The following is a 17951-nucleotide window of genomic DNA, read 5'->3' as shown; positions in this document are numbered from 1 at the left end:
CCAAGCTCCATAAAAGATCTAAGCATGCGCAACTGTTTCACCCTTCAGCATAAAACACACCCTTTGTAACACAAGGATACATTATAGATCAAAACAAGGGTGGAAGACTTGAGTGCGAGAGGTGCAGTATCAACAAAGCCCAGAAAGTGTGGGTCAGTATGACTGCATTTCTTCCTCCCTTTCCAATCCCCCAAGCCTCCCAGGTGCATGACGCAGTGATGTAGTAGTATGTTTAGCATGCTAGCATAATTTTTTCAGTGTAATTTATGAGAGACATGACATTCACTCTGTAGAGAGATAAGCCCAGCTGACCCATGTGAAGCCTGACAGACGGCAAAGAAACAAACCAATTGTAGCCTGGCACCCCATATGGAGCAGGATCATGTATACTGTCTTTCTATTCAACTGTGTGGGGTTAGACCCTATATGTGATGTCATCTATGACGCTGGGGCCTCTCAAAAGGGGCCAACAAGTATTCTGTAGTCAGAACGTTCTCGAGCAGCAGAGTCCTTTGCTGATATTTTGTATTTTGTACAATTAAACCTTGTTATCCTCGCAATCTAGCATCTGGCTTATTTCCCTAGCAGGTTGTATTCATTCTAGAGTGTGCATAAACAGGGACTTGCCTTCATTGTGAAGGTGCTCTTCTGAGCTGTTCCAGCGAGTTACATGCTTAATGTTAATTAGCAACCTTTATAGAACCCTCAGTGCGTTCTAGCCAATCAGGATGTAGGAATTCCAGGCATTATTAAATGGTAGTTGCATTGAACGTTTCCATTCTATGAGCTCGACATACAGAGCATGTTTTTGTGCCTCGCCAATCTGTGACTCACTCTGAAGCCCAGCTATTACTGGGGTTCTCCCTCTGCCTCCTGCCCCTCACTTTTCTTTCATTCACTGTGGCACATGGACACCTCTTTATGCTCTAAATGGCTCCCACTCTCAAGCCTCTCAATGTGCAATGGCGCTGCCCACACCAAAGTAGTTTCCAGGCACCTAAATGCCCACTGCACAGACAAGTAGTCACGGTTATGCTGCGCTGCGGGGACACTGCTTTCAACTGGAAAAATGAGATCTTTACTTTTTGCTGGTAGGGCTGCCCTCTGAGAAGAGTTGGGAAGTGATATTCATATCACAGCCAACACCAGACTCGCCCCCTCGCTTCTACATTTCAGGAAGGAGCACTAAATCATCCTCTTCAAGGAATAGCTCCTCCTTAACATCTAGGTCCACTCCCTACCTAACCTGAGACTGGGAAATCGTCTCCCCCCTCTTTCCTCCTCTGGTTGCTCATAGACCCCTTGTTGACAAATCACCCACTATCCCCGTGACCCATTGATAGCTCCCTGCCCCCTTGTATTTATCCCTTATGATCTGCTTCCCTCACCTTGTACTTCCCTCTATGGTAGTCAGGCACCATACAAGATCCCTTACATTGCATTACATTCACCTCTCTAAGATATATCACTGGGTCTTCTTAGCAACTCAGATGTGTTGAGAACACAATCTCCCAAACTTTTAAATGATTAATTGTGATTGCCATCCAGATAATTTATACACCACTAACATGTGCTGGAACAATATCTGTACAGGCCTGATGAAAACTGATTTGTGATATTTACAGATTGAAAATATTTAATGAGAAATCAATTATAGAAAAATACAAAATTAAATTGTTTCTTTTGATCAAGTTTATTTTCTAACAATAAACATTGACACCTATAAATCCATGAACTATACAATGTCTGGAATATTTTTAATTTCTCAGTAAATTGTATTGGATTAAGCTATAATGACACTCTTTACACTCTTTGCTACATTTGTACAATGCAACTGCTATTCCTCATCAATTGATGTTTATGCGTTTTGTTATAGAAGAAGAGTTGAAGGTTTAAGATTCCATTTTTTCTACATGTGGAGACCCCTTTCTTCCCAGTTCTTCGTCCCCTTCTTATGCGTGATTAGTCTTCGTTCCCTTTCATGGACGAGAAAATAGGGCTCATTGCAAGTTTGCATGAAAAACGGCAGGAAAACGGGTTCGACGGTGTTACCGTTACCGGCATGGTTACGGGTAATTGGGCACATGCAAAAACTGTGCAGTCCTCCCCTCCCCTTTCCTGCCGGAAACAGTAATACTGGCTGGCAGTATTACCGCTGTTAACAGCCAATCGGCCGGTAACACCAGCAAAATAATGCCAGTAATACCGTTTCTGCCACTATACCGGCTGGTATTAACGGCGAAGGAAATAGCGTCATCGCCAGAACGGGAAGCTCGGCAGTGGCCATCTTTAAAAAATCAATACACTCCGAATCACCCATTTCCTGCTGGCATCCAGTCACCAAAGCTGTGGCAACATAATGGCACAGGAAAAAAGGCACGTCTGCCAGATCTCCAGCTGCAGAAGATAGAGGCTTCACAGAGGCTGAGCTAACTGCATCGGCAGATGCAGTGATGGAGCATGCTGATGCCCTATTCGGCAGCAGGCACAGACATACCTCTTCCCAGACAAAGACAGCTAAATAGGCCGACATACAGGCAAGGTTGACGGCAGTGGGAACTGTACCCCGTAGCGCCAGGAACTGTCGGAAGCACCGTGATGACTTAAAGGCGAGGGTCCGTAGCCTCATAGCCAGACACAAGAGGGAGAGCGCTAGCACAGGAGGAGGCACACTGGAACTCCTCCCCTCACGCACTGGGAGGGGACGGCCAGCTGCATTCTCCACATGGAGGACATCAAGGGGATTGGGAGCACGGAGGCTGGAGCAGTGACCCAATGGAGATGGCGGTAAGTACCTCTGACACCATGTACATGTGAGTGTGGTGTCCAAAAACATGCATCCCACAGCAGAGATACACAAAATGGGCACGGGAATGGTTCAATGCATTGCAGTCACAGCAAATGGCCAGTGAGCACACACACATGTGAGGGAAGGTGGGTAAATGTAGCAATGTACATGCACTGTAGTCGAAACGTGCATGCCAACACATGGACACATGAGAAGCACCCATGTGTGCCAAGATAGTCCATGTCAGAAAGTGAAGCCCCACTACTCCCACAACAAGCCACCTTGGCAGACCAACAAGCAATGTGCACATGCATGCACCGTGTACACCCTCAGCAGGCACTAACACCACTTAGAAGTGTCAGCACTCATTGGAGCGATACCACCCAAGCCAACCACAGGAAATGTGCATCTCTGGGACACACACAATGTCACATGCGTGTAATGCAAGCCCGCAGACATATCTGTTAGATGACTAACAGCATGTCATTCTATTTCCAACAGGAACACAGTCCACGGACAGTGACAAGGCCGGACCCTCCACTGCAGACACATCTGCCCCCACCCCTGCACAGGCCAGACTCCTTGCCAGCAGGAGCAGACAGCAGGGCAGGGCTGCTGGCCCACCACCTTCACCACCACCACCCTCCCCCTACCACTGCTGTGGACACACCAACAAGTCCTGAGGATGGCACAATCCCCATGGCAGCGCTCAGTGGCCTCTCCACAAGCCAGGCAGGTGACACGGCAGTCGCTAAAGCCGCTATGCCACAGCCTGTACATGTCATGGGACACAGTGCTGCCATTCCTCCTATGTCCGCAAGATGCCAGGTTTCAGGCACACCCTCCTCGCCATCATGGGCAGTGCAGCCACTGGCCCATTGTGGCAGGGCCCATGTGGACGACGGGATGAGGTGGAACATGGGATGGGAGGTACATCAGCCCTGCCTCTCGACACAGCCCACCACCACTGCTGGTGCCCAATGTGTCGGCCATGAGTGCATGCCTGCATGCAACTGAGGAGGGACAGGCCTCCATTGAGGATATGGCAGGCCAGGAGATGGGAGCCATGCGTGAGTGCATGCAGGGTTGCAGCCAAAGCATGGCCCCATCACTCGGCCATGCCACCGCCACCATGACTGCAATGGGACAGACCCCTGGGTTGGACTACCTCTGCCTCCACCAAGACCATGCACCAATGCACGTAGCTTACCCTGCAGTTCAGGGTCAGAGGCCTCCACCTCTGTGACACCCACAGAGGGCTCCCTAACTGGCACCCCAAGGCACTACTCACAGTGCCTCCTCACTGGCAAGGAGCCGGTGAAGAGCCCCATGCCGAAGAGGCACAGAAAGTGGTAGTTGGACTGTGTTACGAGGGTGGGTTTTTGGGGAGGGTGTTTTGAAAGTGGGCTTTTGGGAAGGGTGTTTTGAAGGTGGGTTTTTAGGGAGGGGGAAGGTCATTACACATTTCACGTTGCTACACGAAAATCATTTTCACTAGAAGCAACAACAGGGCATCCATTATTGTGCACAAGTGTTTAATGTAAGAGAAAAATAGGGGTTGGAATGTTCAAATCCGTGGGTATGGGAATGTTACGCCGAATGCCGATGTTGTGCAATATTACACATGCAAGCACAATCTGTCCCACCTTATCGAGCCTATACATGACCGCACCCGCAGACTGGTGTAAACATTGGAAGCGAGCTTTCCACGGGCCAAAGGTGCGCTCAACAGACACCCTAGTCTGGACATGTGCCTGGTTGTATGCTACCTCCTGTGGTGTCTGGGGATTTCTCAGAGGGGTCATTAGTCACGGAAGCTGTAGGTATTCAGAGTCACCTGCAAGAGGAAAAGACAATAGGTATAAATTATGATGATCTGTGGATGCGTTACCTGGAACAGCAGTATCTCGATAGTCTGAGCACACATGTCCCATATGTCATTGCACAACACCTTTGCACATTCCAGTCCTTGCATGTGGAGTCAACTACTCAGGGGGGGTGTTCAGTCTGTCATGGTACATCTTGCACACAGCTCACAGTCAAAAGAATGCCATGGTGGGAGGGTTGGGGCTGTGCATTACTCCCATGCATGGTTCCTGATGGGAGTCTGGTTTACATATGCAGGTTGTCTGTGTGGATTCCATGATGGATTCATATACATTGTGACCTGAGTACATGCCATGTCAAATGCCAGGGTCAAGTCCCTCAGTTGCAGTTTAGCAGAATGTCATTCCATGTATGGCAGTGTTCTTCAGACCTTGATATAACGGACACCCCAGGAGCTCCATTGGTGTTTGTGGGCACTACACCTAGTCGTTCCCCATCCTCTCTGCTCGCACCAAGGGTGCCTGGCAGGCTATTCAGAATTTCTGAGTGTTGTTGGAGCAACTAATCTCCCTGTGTATTATTGTACTGTGTGCTTTTACTTTGAATGGACAGTAACCTTAGTCAATGGTTATGTTGCCAACTGTCATCTTTGACCCTTTTCTCTGGCTCTTGGGGAACCCCTGTACATACTTTGGACACCCTTAGATGGGCCAGTCCCCCCGTTTGCATCCTGTGCATGTTGTGGGATGTGTAATGTCACATTCTGGTACCAGTAGTCCAGTGTGTGTGACTGGCCTTTTGGGTAAGCATGGCTTGGCGAACTACTTCTGCATCGTGAGTCATGTCTTACATCTGTGGATTGCAGCCTGTCAAGTGTGGGGTGTGCAGGTGGATCCTGCATGTACAGGGCTTTGTTGTGGCATGCAATCTCTGTGTGGGGTCCCCCCATTGCATGTCACTTGTACAGCATGGTTAGTGTGATGGAACATGTACTCACCCAATATCCAAGTCCGTTGGCCTCTTTGCCCCTCCATGTAAGCCGGCAGGGTACTGTTCCACACGGCCATGGCATCATAGGTTAATCCTGGAAAGCGGGCACAGCAGTGGGTGATGGTGAGGTCGGCATCACAGGTGACATGGACATTGAGCGAATAGAACTGCTTCCGGTTCCTGTAGACCTCCTCCAATGCATGTGGTGCCACCAACTCTATATGGGTGCAGTCCAGGGCTGTTACCACATTGGGCATGTGTGCCATGGAGTAATATCTTGCCTTTGTGGCATTCACCTGTGCTGGGACAGTGGGAAGTGAAATGTGCCGTCCCACATGGCGCATGAGTGCGTCCAGCGCCTGCACAGCACTTTGGCAAAAGCCGGCTGCGAGATGCCTTGCAGTTGGCTCACAGTAAGCCCCTGGGCTTAGAATACAGTGGGCTACAACGACCCGCTACATGTGACGCCGACGGCCACATTTTATTCCACTTTGGCACTTCTCATTTGCCATTAAGCTGGGATCCGCCACCCCCATGGTAAGACGCTACCCATATATGCTAACTTGATCCCATACCTATGTAGCCCCACCAACTTCATAGAGCCTTGCTCTCTAACAAAATACCAGTGAAAGGACCAGCGTTACTTAATGACTTTTAATGCCATTGCCAGTTCTCTTCTATTGTTAACATTCCTTGAAAGTTACGACCATCCTCCCTATAACACTCTCTGCTAGTCCGATATATTTACCATGCTGCTACATACTGCTACGGCAAACAGATCATCTTCCCGCAAAATATGCTAAGAAGCCTCATAGCACGACTGATTAGTCTGTTGCCTACACGTGCTACTGTTACCGATTGTTGATAACCATTTTGTTCCTATGCCTATAGTTAATTACTATCTTGCCTATTGCATTATGGAACCGCATATGTCGATTGATTAACACCTTTGCCCTCTCATGTTAGCGGCCACCTGGGCCCATTACCTTAGCCATCAATGATGCGTCGTTGACAATTGCTGATCATCACCATGCCTAGTACTCTTTATATTACTGCCCATAAGTATGACTGCTGATCTCCTTATAGCCTGCCAACCGCCTCCTGGGATCATAGCCTGTAACCACTTATGCCCACTGTGCTAAAGGTCCCTCTGCCAGTCACATCACAGTACACGGCACAATAAGAAGAAATAAGTACTTTTACGGTTCGCTATTTCAACTACAGTATGGTAATGGCCTTCTGGCGTCTTTGCCCATAGTTTGGTCTGCCTACTGAGTGTTATTGCCTGTTGTTGCTCGCCCTCCTAGCCTGCCATCTTGCCAAAGGCCTACTGTTCAAGTACTTTGCACCTTCTTGCCAGTTGCATGTTAATAGCTACCTGGTACGAATTGTTAGCGATTTCAGTGTTTGTCCTATCCTGCCTGACCCTCGCTCTAGCAAACTATTGCAACATCGTAACATTGTGCCCAGTCCACCTTTAGACCTGCCAACCCATGCCATATTCAAGCTATACCGTTCAAACCACTATTTGTGTCCTCTCACTTACTATGACCTTGTGTTGTTATTTGATGCTTTAAAGGTTTACGTTAGGTGTTGATATCACTGCCTAAGCCTCTCCACACAACCCTATGCTATTTGTTATGTTAAATGCTCAAACCTGACTCTCCTGCTGTAACAAGTACCACTGAAACTGCTATTATATGCATTTGCTCTATTTTGCAACTGTTTTGCGTACTTCTGCGAATCTGGCGGCCGTTGGATAGCTTAGTTCCAATGCGATCATACCTTGCCCTCAATGACCTATACTACGCCTCCTCCTTAACTTACCTGCCCTGACAACTCCAACAAGGCCCCATCATAATTTAAACTAACGGCATAGCCCCACACCTAAATAGCGAACTGTACTTTACCTGCAACTGTACATATTATAGTATGTTTACTACTAAGCTTTACATTCCTAGTCTCTGGCTTGTTCTAACATTGAGCCTCCTCTATGCCATATTGATCGACTATCATCAGCTAGAGGTGATACACGCTACTCAAATCATGAATCCATCCTTGTCTGAGGAGATTAAACCAACTAAATTTCTACCGCCTCTAAAACATAGTTCACACATGCCATACGTGAAACCAACCTCATTCCTCCCAAACTTAATACCTAGCTCTAGCAGTCACCATATCAACCAAACTAGGCCAACTTACCCAAAAGACATCCACACCCTTAATAAATCGACATCAAACTCCACAACATATTTGAGACCTCCTCGCCCCACATCTAATAGACCACAACTTATAAAATTCAACTTGAGAAATACCTTGCAAGTCCTCCCCAGGCTACGAACCCTCACGTCAAAGGCGCCTTAATAAAAGCTGGATCCATTATTGCGCATGCTACAGATATAGTGGATAATATCAACAAAGGAGAACTAGACTTTCTAGCGATCCCGGAGACCTGGCTGCATGCTGCTGCAGGACCATCCATTCTTCTGGCCATTCCTGACACCTACACCATTGTAAGAGCTGATAGAGAAAAGTGGTGGGGTTGTCTTCATCGCCAAGGTTAGCCTAAAGCTTAGAGTAACCACCGCCCCCATGGTCAAGTCATGTGAACTCCTTACAGTTAAACTAGCCACTTCCAAAGCTAGTACCTGAACCATCCACCTAATATACAGACATCCTGCCCCATATGGTCCTTCAAGGAGGACATTATCACTATACTTTCAGACAATACTAAACCTACCTCGCAAATTTTATTATTAGGTGATTTTAATTTAGGATTTCTAGACTCTAATGACCATTCAGCTAAACTACTCGCTGACTCACTAACAGAATTAGACGTCTCACAAAGAATTATCCAACCCACCCATGAGAAAGCAAGAACATTAGATTGGGTGGCTGACCATAATTGTGAAATCTCCATCACAGCCATCGAAACCTAGACATGGACTCACCACTTTCTAATTTCCTTTACCATATGCGCCAATCGGCCAGCCAATAAATCTAAAACTATTGCCCCACCCCTCCTTACCAGAAATAAAAGAAATGTCACTACCGACAAGCTGTTACCCATCCTTATCACCATCTTAAACTCATCCAAATCACAAGACCCAGCAGAACTTATCAACTTATTTAACAACACCATGACTCAAGCCTTAGACTCGATTGCCCCATTTAAACTTCAAAACAGTAAACCAAAGGCATACCTCAATACCTGGTTCACCCCTCAGTTGAAAGCCCTTAGGCTAGAAAAAAGGAAAATGGAAGCCAAATGGAAAAACCTACCTTCAAAAGAAAATAAAGACAAAGTGAATGAAATATCATCTAACTATAAAGCTGCGATTATCAGGACCAAAAAAGAACCTATAATGAAAGCATTCAGAATGCCAGCTCCAGCACAAAGGAACTATTTGCAATCCTGAGGGAACTTGAAACACCTATAGTCCCTGACGATTCATCCCCAAAAAACAAACAATGTTGCACGGACATCCAACATGCTCTTTCCAGCAAAATGGTCACCCTCCAAAACAAAATAGCAGCCAAAAGGCTTAACATCTCTAATTCAGAGATCGCCCAGAGACCCCTAAAAAACCCTACCTTTAATAAGCTCCAAGAATTCAAATTCGCCCAAGTCAGCACCTTAGGGGTCGAAAAGATCATTGCTTCCTTGAAACCTTCGAGATGCCAAGGCGACATATGTCTGGCCCAAGTAATTAAAGATGCAGCTAGAGACTTTGCCCCATTTATCACCAAATGAATAAACACCTCATTCAGGACGTGTCAGGTACCGACAAACCTTAAGGACGATTGGGTTCTGCCCCTACTTAAGAAAGCTTCACTTGACCCAACCATCCCAACTAATTATAGTTCTATAATGACTGTTCCCCTTCTTACTTAAAATAATTGATAAAGCGGCTTACCTCCAAATCCAACAATACCTAAAGGCTAATAATCTCCTAGGGTTTAGACAATTGGGCTTTAGGCCTCTCCACAGAACTGAAACCGCCTTGATCGATCTGAAAATGCAAATAAATCAAGTGAAAGATAATAGACAATGTGCACTACTCCTCCTACTAGACCTCTCAGCTGATTTTGATTTGGTGGACCATAATATACTTTGTGAACACCTCTCTTCAGCGGCAAACTTCTCACAAGAAGCGGCTGGCTGGATTAAATCCTTTCTAAGTAACAGATCGATGAGTCTTCTCTCCGTCTCCTTCAACATAGACGGCAATGGCATTAAAACTGCTAAGGAAATTAAAACTCTTGGTTTTCACCTAGATTCCACTCTCAACCTTAGCAAACAAGTTAATGTGACAGCCTCGGCTACTGCTTACACATGTAAGCTTGTACATGCTTGCAAACCTTTCCTCTCGACTAATAACTGCATTATACTTGCGAGAGCATTAATCTTGTCTAAACTCGATTACTGAAACGCACTATATGCAGGAGCAAACAAATACATTTTAACCAAACTCCAAATACTACAAAATAATGCTCTGAAAACAGCCTTCTGCATCCCAAGGAGAGATTATGGGCCTCATTACACGGATGGCGGTAAAGATTTACTGGTACCGGTAAAATACTGGTACCGGTAAATCCTTACCGCCTTACTACGAGGTCCCTTTGCGGGTTGGGGGAGTTAACGCCTGCTTTTTGCAGGCGTTAAAAACCAACCCGCAAAGGGACCCAGGGAGCTAATTACGGTACCGCAATTTGCGGTACCGTAGTTAGCGCCTTCCCCATTCCCATTAAGCCCTATGGGGCAAAAATGGGAATGGGGAAGGGCAATGGGGGAAGGGGGAATTACCGCCCCGCCAACCTTGGAATGGGGTGGTAATTCCCCTTTCCGCCAAGGCGTTGCCGGTATCCGGCATGAACCATATTATAATGAACCATATATAATAGCGCCATGGTTCTCCGCCATCCGTGTAATGAGGCCCTATATCTCTGAAACCAGAAGGAATCACAAATGGCTATCAATTAAGGACAGGATTTACATTAAATGAGTCTCCATCACGCATAAATGTCTTAATAATGCTGCTCCACAGTACTTAAGAGAAAAAATTATCAAAAAAACCTCTTCCCGTCCGACTAGGTCCATCAACTCCTTTTGCATTGCAGTTCGACGGTTCAACCTGAAAAGAGCAGGCAGGCGGCAACAGCTTCCCTGTTCAAGCAGCCCAAGCCTGGAATGCCCCCCCCCCTGCATCTGCGTACAGATCAGATCTTCCTAAGTTTTAGGACCAGCACCAAAAAGTGGCTATCTATGAACGACACTCCTCACCTGAGTGCTTAGAGTACCCTGAGAGATCCGCCTCTTCTGCTCTTGAATATGCACTTGTCCTTTGACCTCTGTAAATTCCTCATTGTATATGCCCTGTTGCTACTCCGTTCGACTAGATTTTGTTCATAGCCTTTATTTGCTTTTTATGTATATACTGTATGTACCCATTCTTGCTCTGCTATGACTATATTGTATGTAGCAATTTTGCATCCAAGCTATCTTGTAATGCGCCTAGATACTCCAGGGTGTGGTGCGCTTTATAAATCAATAAAACAAACAAACAAACAGTCTGCTGGAACCTGCCCATGGCAAGGAAGTGCAGAACCACCACCATCTTTACCAGCGGTGGAATGGCTGTCCTGATGCCAATCCTGCTCCCTATTTCGTCCTGGATCTGGTTCAGCAGATCTGCAATAGTCTTCCTGTTAAGGCGGTACAAGGTGAGGATCTGGCTGTCAGTCAGGGTCCATGGTGAGGCCCTTACCCAGGGTATCGGTGCACGCCATGCGTGGCAATTCCTCGTCTCCATCCTCCTCCTCCTCTCCCTCCTGTTCCCTGTGATGGTCTTCCAGCCCAATGTTGACAGAGACCAGTGGATGCATGATGGTGTAGGGAAGTGTGTTTGGGGAACGTGTAGCTCTTTTGTTCCCTTTCTATGTGCATTGGGTGCCAACTGGTGCATTGGATGCACCGGTGACCTAATTTCCATTACCTGCATTCATTTACCACCTTTTTTCAGTTATAGGTATCTCTGCATTGGTTTTGCCGGTATTAACGGCAAAAAATGGCGGTGTTACCACCATTTCCCAACTCGTAATCAGCCGGTAATACCGTTCTGCGGGTAATACCGGTGCTGGTTGTTCTGCCGTTGGATATTCTGTTGCCGGTATTATTGGCACTGGTATTTCCAGGGCTGGAAATACCTGCGCTGGAAATAATAGTATTGCCTCCAACTCCGAATTCACCGGAACGGTAACCTGAATTCCCGCCTCTTTTATCGTATACGAGTGAACTCATAATGAGCCCCAGTGATCGGTATTTAAAGTTTTGATTGATGCCCTGCCCAATCTCCACATAGCATATTTTTTTCAAAAATTGTTGTTTATTGCTTTTCTGATAATTTCTGATAATTCTGATAATTTTCTGATAATTGTATGTTAGGTACAATTTCCCTTACTGCTATTTTACCTTTATTTGTGTGGACCCCCCAACTTTTTGCTTTTGTTTCAGCCTCTTGTCCTGACTTTCTGCCAGTGAAGCACAGCCTTCAGCTGCACTCCACTGGGCTTTCGCTCATCTTTCTTAGGGAAACTGACTTGTCCTTCTGACAGTCAGTACTGGGAAACATTGGGCCTCATTACGACCCAGGCGTTGGACCATGGTGCTGATAGCACCATGGTCCATGCCGGTAACTTACCGAATCCGCCATGGCGGAATGGGGAATTACTACCCCATTCCGAGGTTGGCGGGGTGGTATTTCCCCATGCCGCCATGGCCCTTCCCCATTTTTGCCCCATAGGGCTCAATGGGAAAGCGCTAAGTACGGTACCGCTAATTGCGGTACCGTAATTAGCACCAAGGTCCCTTTGCGGCACCCTACTTTAACGGCTGGTCTGTACCAGCCGTTAAGGTCGGGTCCCGCAAAGGGACCTCGTAATCAGGCGCTAAGTGTTTAACGGCGCCATGGCCTTTTACGGCGCCGTTAAACACTTAGCGCCAGGGTCATAATGACCCACATTGTTTCCCTTTGTTTTATGACTTTGTTGCTACTTTTGGCAACTGTATTTCAGTGCACAAAGTACATTACTGTACCGTGCACTGGGGTCCTTGCGTTTTTGGGCTCTAGACATCCCGTATGGATTTTATGGTAAATGGACAATGTGCCTAGGAGTAGACTGGTAGCAGCAGAAACATTTTGTGTATTTTTATTAACTTTTACCGAGCCATACCGAGGTTACCGTATTTGGCTCATGACTGTGGCTAGTGTCCATCATGGCCATGCCACAACATCTTTTGTCTTCTCTTTTGGCCATTTTGTCCTTTGGCCTTCCCCTTGCTCTTTGTGACCCGGGGAGTCCTTAATTGGGCATGCATTCACCCGTGAAAGTCGGCGCTTTCCGCGGCTAATGCATGTCACGTGTGTGTGTACCAAGGAAGTGGGCTAGAACTGTCTGTTCCCAATCCACACTCCTGGTGCCAGGATGTTTGGTGTGCATGAGAACATGAGACGCTGCAGTGGTCCCTGATTGGAACACTGCTAGCTTGCATGAGTGGGGCAGATCTCTTTGTTGGCCAGCTGGGGTGCGAGCATTCACTGGACTCGCCCTGAGGTCCGAATTGACTTCTACACGGAGCCAAGCTTCCTGAGAAGCAAATCAGACCCAAGGACTGTCCGAAACCAGGCAGAGAAGGTTTGGCACCCTGAGCCCGCTGTTGTCCCAGTAGAGCCCTGCTTTGCCCTCGATCTCCCAAGTCCTGCAAAGGTGCTTCGACCCTTTTCAGTGGTGGGACCAATCACTTGCAGAGTCTCCTTGGTGCCCTGCAAACAAGCCTTCTCGGAAGTGTCCCTGGGCCCTCCAGTGGACTGCCCAGCTTGTCCCTTGGCACCCATGCTGGAGCGTTGCTATATTGAGTTTCGGCTCGAGCTTTGGAAGAACCCTACTTCACACTGTAAGGCACCTTCTTGCCAAACCTTGTCGTCCCTACTGTTTTGGGCCGCGAGAAAGGAGGACGCGTCATTCCACAAGACTTGGGTGCTCCTGCATCATTGTGTGACAGTGGCCGACACTGTTAGCACCTTTACTGCCTTTTCTCAAGTGTCCCGAGACCAGCTGCATCAGTGTTTTCTTTGTCCTGCATTTGAGAGGAGATCCAGCTCCTGATGTAAATCGGACCCGCATGTGCACCCGCAGCGTCTGTGCACTTTGAAGTGTAACCAAGGAGGGGATTTTATAGTCCAAGCAACCTTCCTCAAACCTGACAAGTTTGAACCTGGAGTGAGCTAAGGGTGGTGAGTAATCATACCACTTACCAGTGGCCCCTAGTTCATCCATCCCTTTTCACGCACGAAGGATCCCTTGTGGTCCTTGTCTTGACTTGGGTGGCTCTAGCTTCCTATAGTCGTCCGAAGGTTGGGGACATCTTTCACACTCGAGTGTCCTCTTCTAATTTTTCCTTCCCATTGAGGTTTGTCCCTTGTGAGCTTTACCCATTGACGAGCGCTTTTACACGCCAACATAACATTGAGCACAAGGCTCCAATCTTCGTAGGGCTGGACTTAGGAATACCTATTTCTAGAGTTGGCCATTGTGTTAAAGTTTGTGTGCTTTACCTCCCTACAGGTTTTGGCGTGAATCTGCACTTTACTGCATTGACCAAAAAGTGACTATACACATATTGTATGATAGTGTGCGTTTAAATAGTAGTATTACTGTGTTCGGCATTATTCACTTGTGTTTGTTAACAGCCTAATAAATTGTATATTTTTGATATACTACTGTCTAAGAGTAATTTGTGTGTCATACTGTGTGTGCTCAAACAAGACCTCAGATCACCCCCACTACTCCTGAGACTTAGCCTTGACTGCTCTCCAAGCTACCTTGAATTGTCCTGGCTAACTTTGCAGAACTGATCCCTGTTTCACTAAACAAGGGTTTACTTCCTGAACATCTGTTCACAGGAGCAGAGTTCAGAAATCCATTACTGTTAGATGTTAGATACATTACACATCCTTATTATGCATTCATTTTTACAGAACTTTAATGGCATTGTAATAGCTATCGTATGGCCTTTTACCTGATTGAATAATTTTAAAACATTTGATAGAAGAAAATTGTAATGTATTTGTTTATTAGAACCAATGATACTTTAAGTTACAATTTGATGAACATTGTAGTTATAGTCCAATTGCATCATATTACGTTATGTAGAGATGGTATAGTAAAGTCAATTTATGTAGTTGGAGTCACCATTATTTTTTTATTTTTATGAATAATTAAATGTTAATCACAATGTATTAAACCAAAAGAAAAACATTTATTCTATGCAAAATAGTATTTGTATGTTATTGTGACGCCTTATTGGAGCAAGATAAGCTAATGCAATAAGATGAACCATATTCCAATTATTTTTACCTCTTTTAATTTTCAGGGAAGGGGCAGCGATGGTTCAGATCGATGCAGACACTGAGAAGGGAGGCTTGACCATCAACCAGGATTTTCTTGTTGATTTTGGGAAGGAGCCAGCTGGGCCTGCCCTCGCCCATGAAATCCGCTTAGCTGGAGGAGACAGCACCTCAGAGATCTGGACGTAGTGGGCAGATACCTGCGGTTATGAGGGGGCAGTTGGTCGAGAGTGGGGAAACGGGAGGCAGACCTATACTAATGGGAGCGAGGCTGGTCCCAGGTGACTTACAATGATGTCTCTGTGCTAATAAACTGTGCTTGCTCTAACACAATTTATTGATGTATAAGCGCCTTGCAAATGCAAATAAATAAATAAATAAGGTACAGAAAAAGCTCCAAACATACCCAGATAGGCTTAGCTAAATATCTAAAATATCTAAAATACGATGTTCAGCAGATGCTTAAGAAAACACTCTTATCAGATACACTCAAATTGGAAATAAATAACAGGAATCGATTTTCCAGAATTCTCTTAAATATGAGCTAAATAACATATCTGGCAAATCATGATCTTTTTGTGAAGGGGTATCCGATTACCTCCATTTAAGAAGTGTGCTTTGTGGCCGGACATTTATTTTTTTCGAAGAACAGACAATATTCAACATATAGGGCCTCATTACACGGACGGCGGTGGACCAAGGTGCTATTAGCACCTTGGTCCATGCCGGTAAAATACCGGCACCGCCTTGGTGCAAAGCGGAATTACCGCCCTATTCCAAGGTTGGTGGGGCGGTAATTCCCCCTTCCCCCATTGCCCTACCCCATTCCCATTTTTGCCCCATAGGGCATAATGGGAATGGGGAAGGTGCTAATTACTGCACCGCAAATTGTGGTACCGTAATTAGCTCCCTGGTCCCTTTGCGGGTTGGTTTTTAACACCTGCAAAAAGCAGGCGTTAAATTCTCCAACCCGCAAAGGGACCTCGTAGTAAGGCGGTAAGGGTTTACCGGTACCAGTAAAATACCGGTACCGGTAAACCCTTACCGCCTACCGTGTAATGAGGCCCATAGCCTTTAGCTTTTGACCTGAATTGTAAACACCCCGTTATTACTCCCTCTTCTATTTTTCATTTGTGTTCCATGATTCTTTTGGGATCTGCTGCGAGCCCACTGGTGACATGTAGACCAATTAACATAAACTACAATATTCTTTTTTTGAAACTCTGACCATTTGTGCCAAAAACAGGCTTAAAAGTGTTACATCAGTTTTAACAGCGATTTAGTGAGTGCTCCAGAGAATGTTCTATATGTATGCAAGTGGAGCTGGTGCATGGAACAGGATTGTCATGCCCGATGGTCCTTTATGCTCCACTTGCAAATATGCTACATGCTGGTCTAAAACGAATGGATTCCTATGGGGGAGGCCCTATGGTAAAAAAGGTTTAAAGGTAATTGCGCCTGTTCAAACACTGATGGATGGAACTTGCACAAGGGAGACCGATTTGCACAGACAAGGATCCCTTCTGTGCAATTAACACGTTCTTGAAAATATGGCCCATATTTGTTTTAATTTTGGTTGTATAGAGAGTGAAACATTGCAATAAAAACATTGAATGCGCACATTAATGATTTGTGCCTCCTTGAATATGTGCGACTGTTTAAATATTGTCTCCTGTGGCACCTTAAAAACGATATCATGGGACCTGGTGTTTTGGGTTTTAAAGTACTGCTGGATACTTACAACATCGCTGAGGCAAAGATCACAAGTGGTACCATGGTAAGTGCTGAGGGCGCACATCCTGAGAAGGGCAACATGCCATTGTCCATCACAATGACGTCACCCATTCAAAGCTGGTCACTAACTAAAAGGAACTCCATAGCCTGCACTGGTTAGTTCCTGATGCAGCACGTGACCCTCCTTCAGGTTACCCCCTTTGTACCTCTGAAGAAATATCTCTGTGACACCACAAGTGCCAATAGTTCATATCTGTTTGTTTTAAATTACACTCAACGTCATGGTTTTCCCATTGTAAAGGTAGGACTAGAAGTACCAGAATACAAAGTGTTGTGAGTTTAAAAGATATATATATATATCACCACTGGAATCTGAAGACTTGAGTGTTCTGCATGCACCGTGACCAGCATGAATCCATCTGTCTATTATTCAAAGCTGTCTTCACAAAGCCTGGAGCCATCTGCACGATCACCTTCCATCCGATGTCTTTGCCTGATGGCAGGAGAACCTAATACAAGGGTGCCCAATTAGGTTCCTGCATAACCTCAGGGCTTAAAGTGGACCAGGGCTAGCCAGCAGCTTAGCCAGGCAGGATCCAACACATTGCTCTCGAGGCAGAGCTCCTCAACTTGACTTCCCAACACGAAAATAAATGAAAAATGATGAGTGGCACTGCTGGTCTTTTCCGGTCGATATCACCCATGTTTGTATTCACATCATTAGTTTCAAACATTTGGATTAAGTATCATGAATTTCCTTAAAACACACAGCTTGCATTAACCAAAGTTGATTTCGTTTTTATTTTGTAATATTTGTATTTTGTTTTATTTTTCTTTTTTTTACTCTTGATTAATTGGATTAATGTGGATTCATTAATTGGATTATATTTAAGATACCTTTTCAAATTGCTCCCTGTTGAAACTCGGTATGTCAGGTCAGTCCCTTTACAAGACTGACATACCGAGTTTCAACTGGACTGCACAGACAATGAATGACACTTAACCATCCCCTCCCTCCTTCCTGAGAGCCCTCTTACATGGTGGGCTGTTTCTTACTTTCCCTGCTCTTCAATTCCACTGACCAATGCCCCACTTAACACAGTGTACCATCTAGACTTTGAAGATCACAATGTGTGGGGGTGTTGAAAAATCATTACATGCCTATCTGAGCAAAATGACAAATCCGGTAAAGACGTGCACAGATT

General features: G+C 45.8%; 1 protein-coding gene across 3 annotated transcripts in view; it reads left to right on the top strand.

Moving 5' to 3' along the window:
• Window positions 1-16638, top strand: part of LOC138580059 (methanethiol oxidase-like) — a 520625-nt gene extending 503987 nt beyond the window's left edge. For all 3 annotated transcript variants that reach the window (XM_069650309.1, XM_069650300.1, XM_069650317.1), the window contains one exon: window positions 15039-16638. In XM_069650309.1, coding sequence (XP_069506410.1) covers window positions 15039-15201 — 163 coding nt within the window. In that variant the 3' untranslated portion in view covers window positions 15202-16638. The remainder of the gene's footprint in view (window positions 1-15038) is intronic.
• The last annotated feature ends 1313 nt before the right edge of the window (window positions 16639-17951 follow it).

The sequence above is a fragment of the Ambystoma mexicanum genome, chromosome 1p, assembly GCF_040938575.1.
Source record: "Ambystoma mexicanum isolate Mex_15411 chromosome 1p, UKY_AmexF1_1, whole genome shotgun sequence".
In the NCBI taxonomy this organism is placed as follows: domain Eukaryota; kingdom Metazoa; phylum Chordata; class Amphibia; order Caudata; family Ambystomatidae; genus Ambystoma; species Ambystoma mexicanum.
This window is presented reverse-complemented; position numbering and strand designations above follow the sequence as displayed.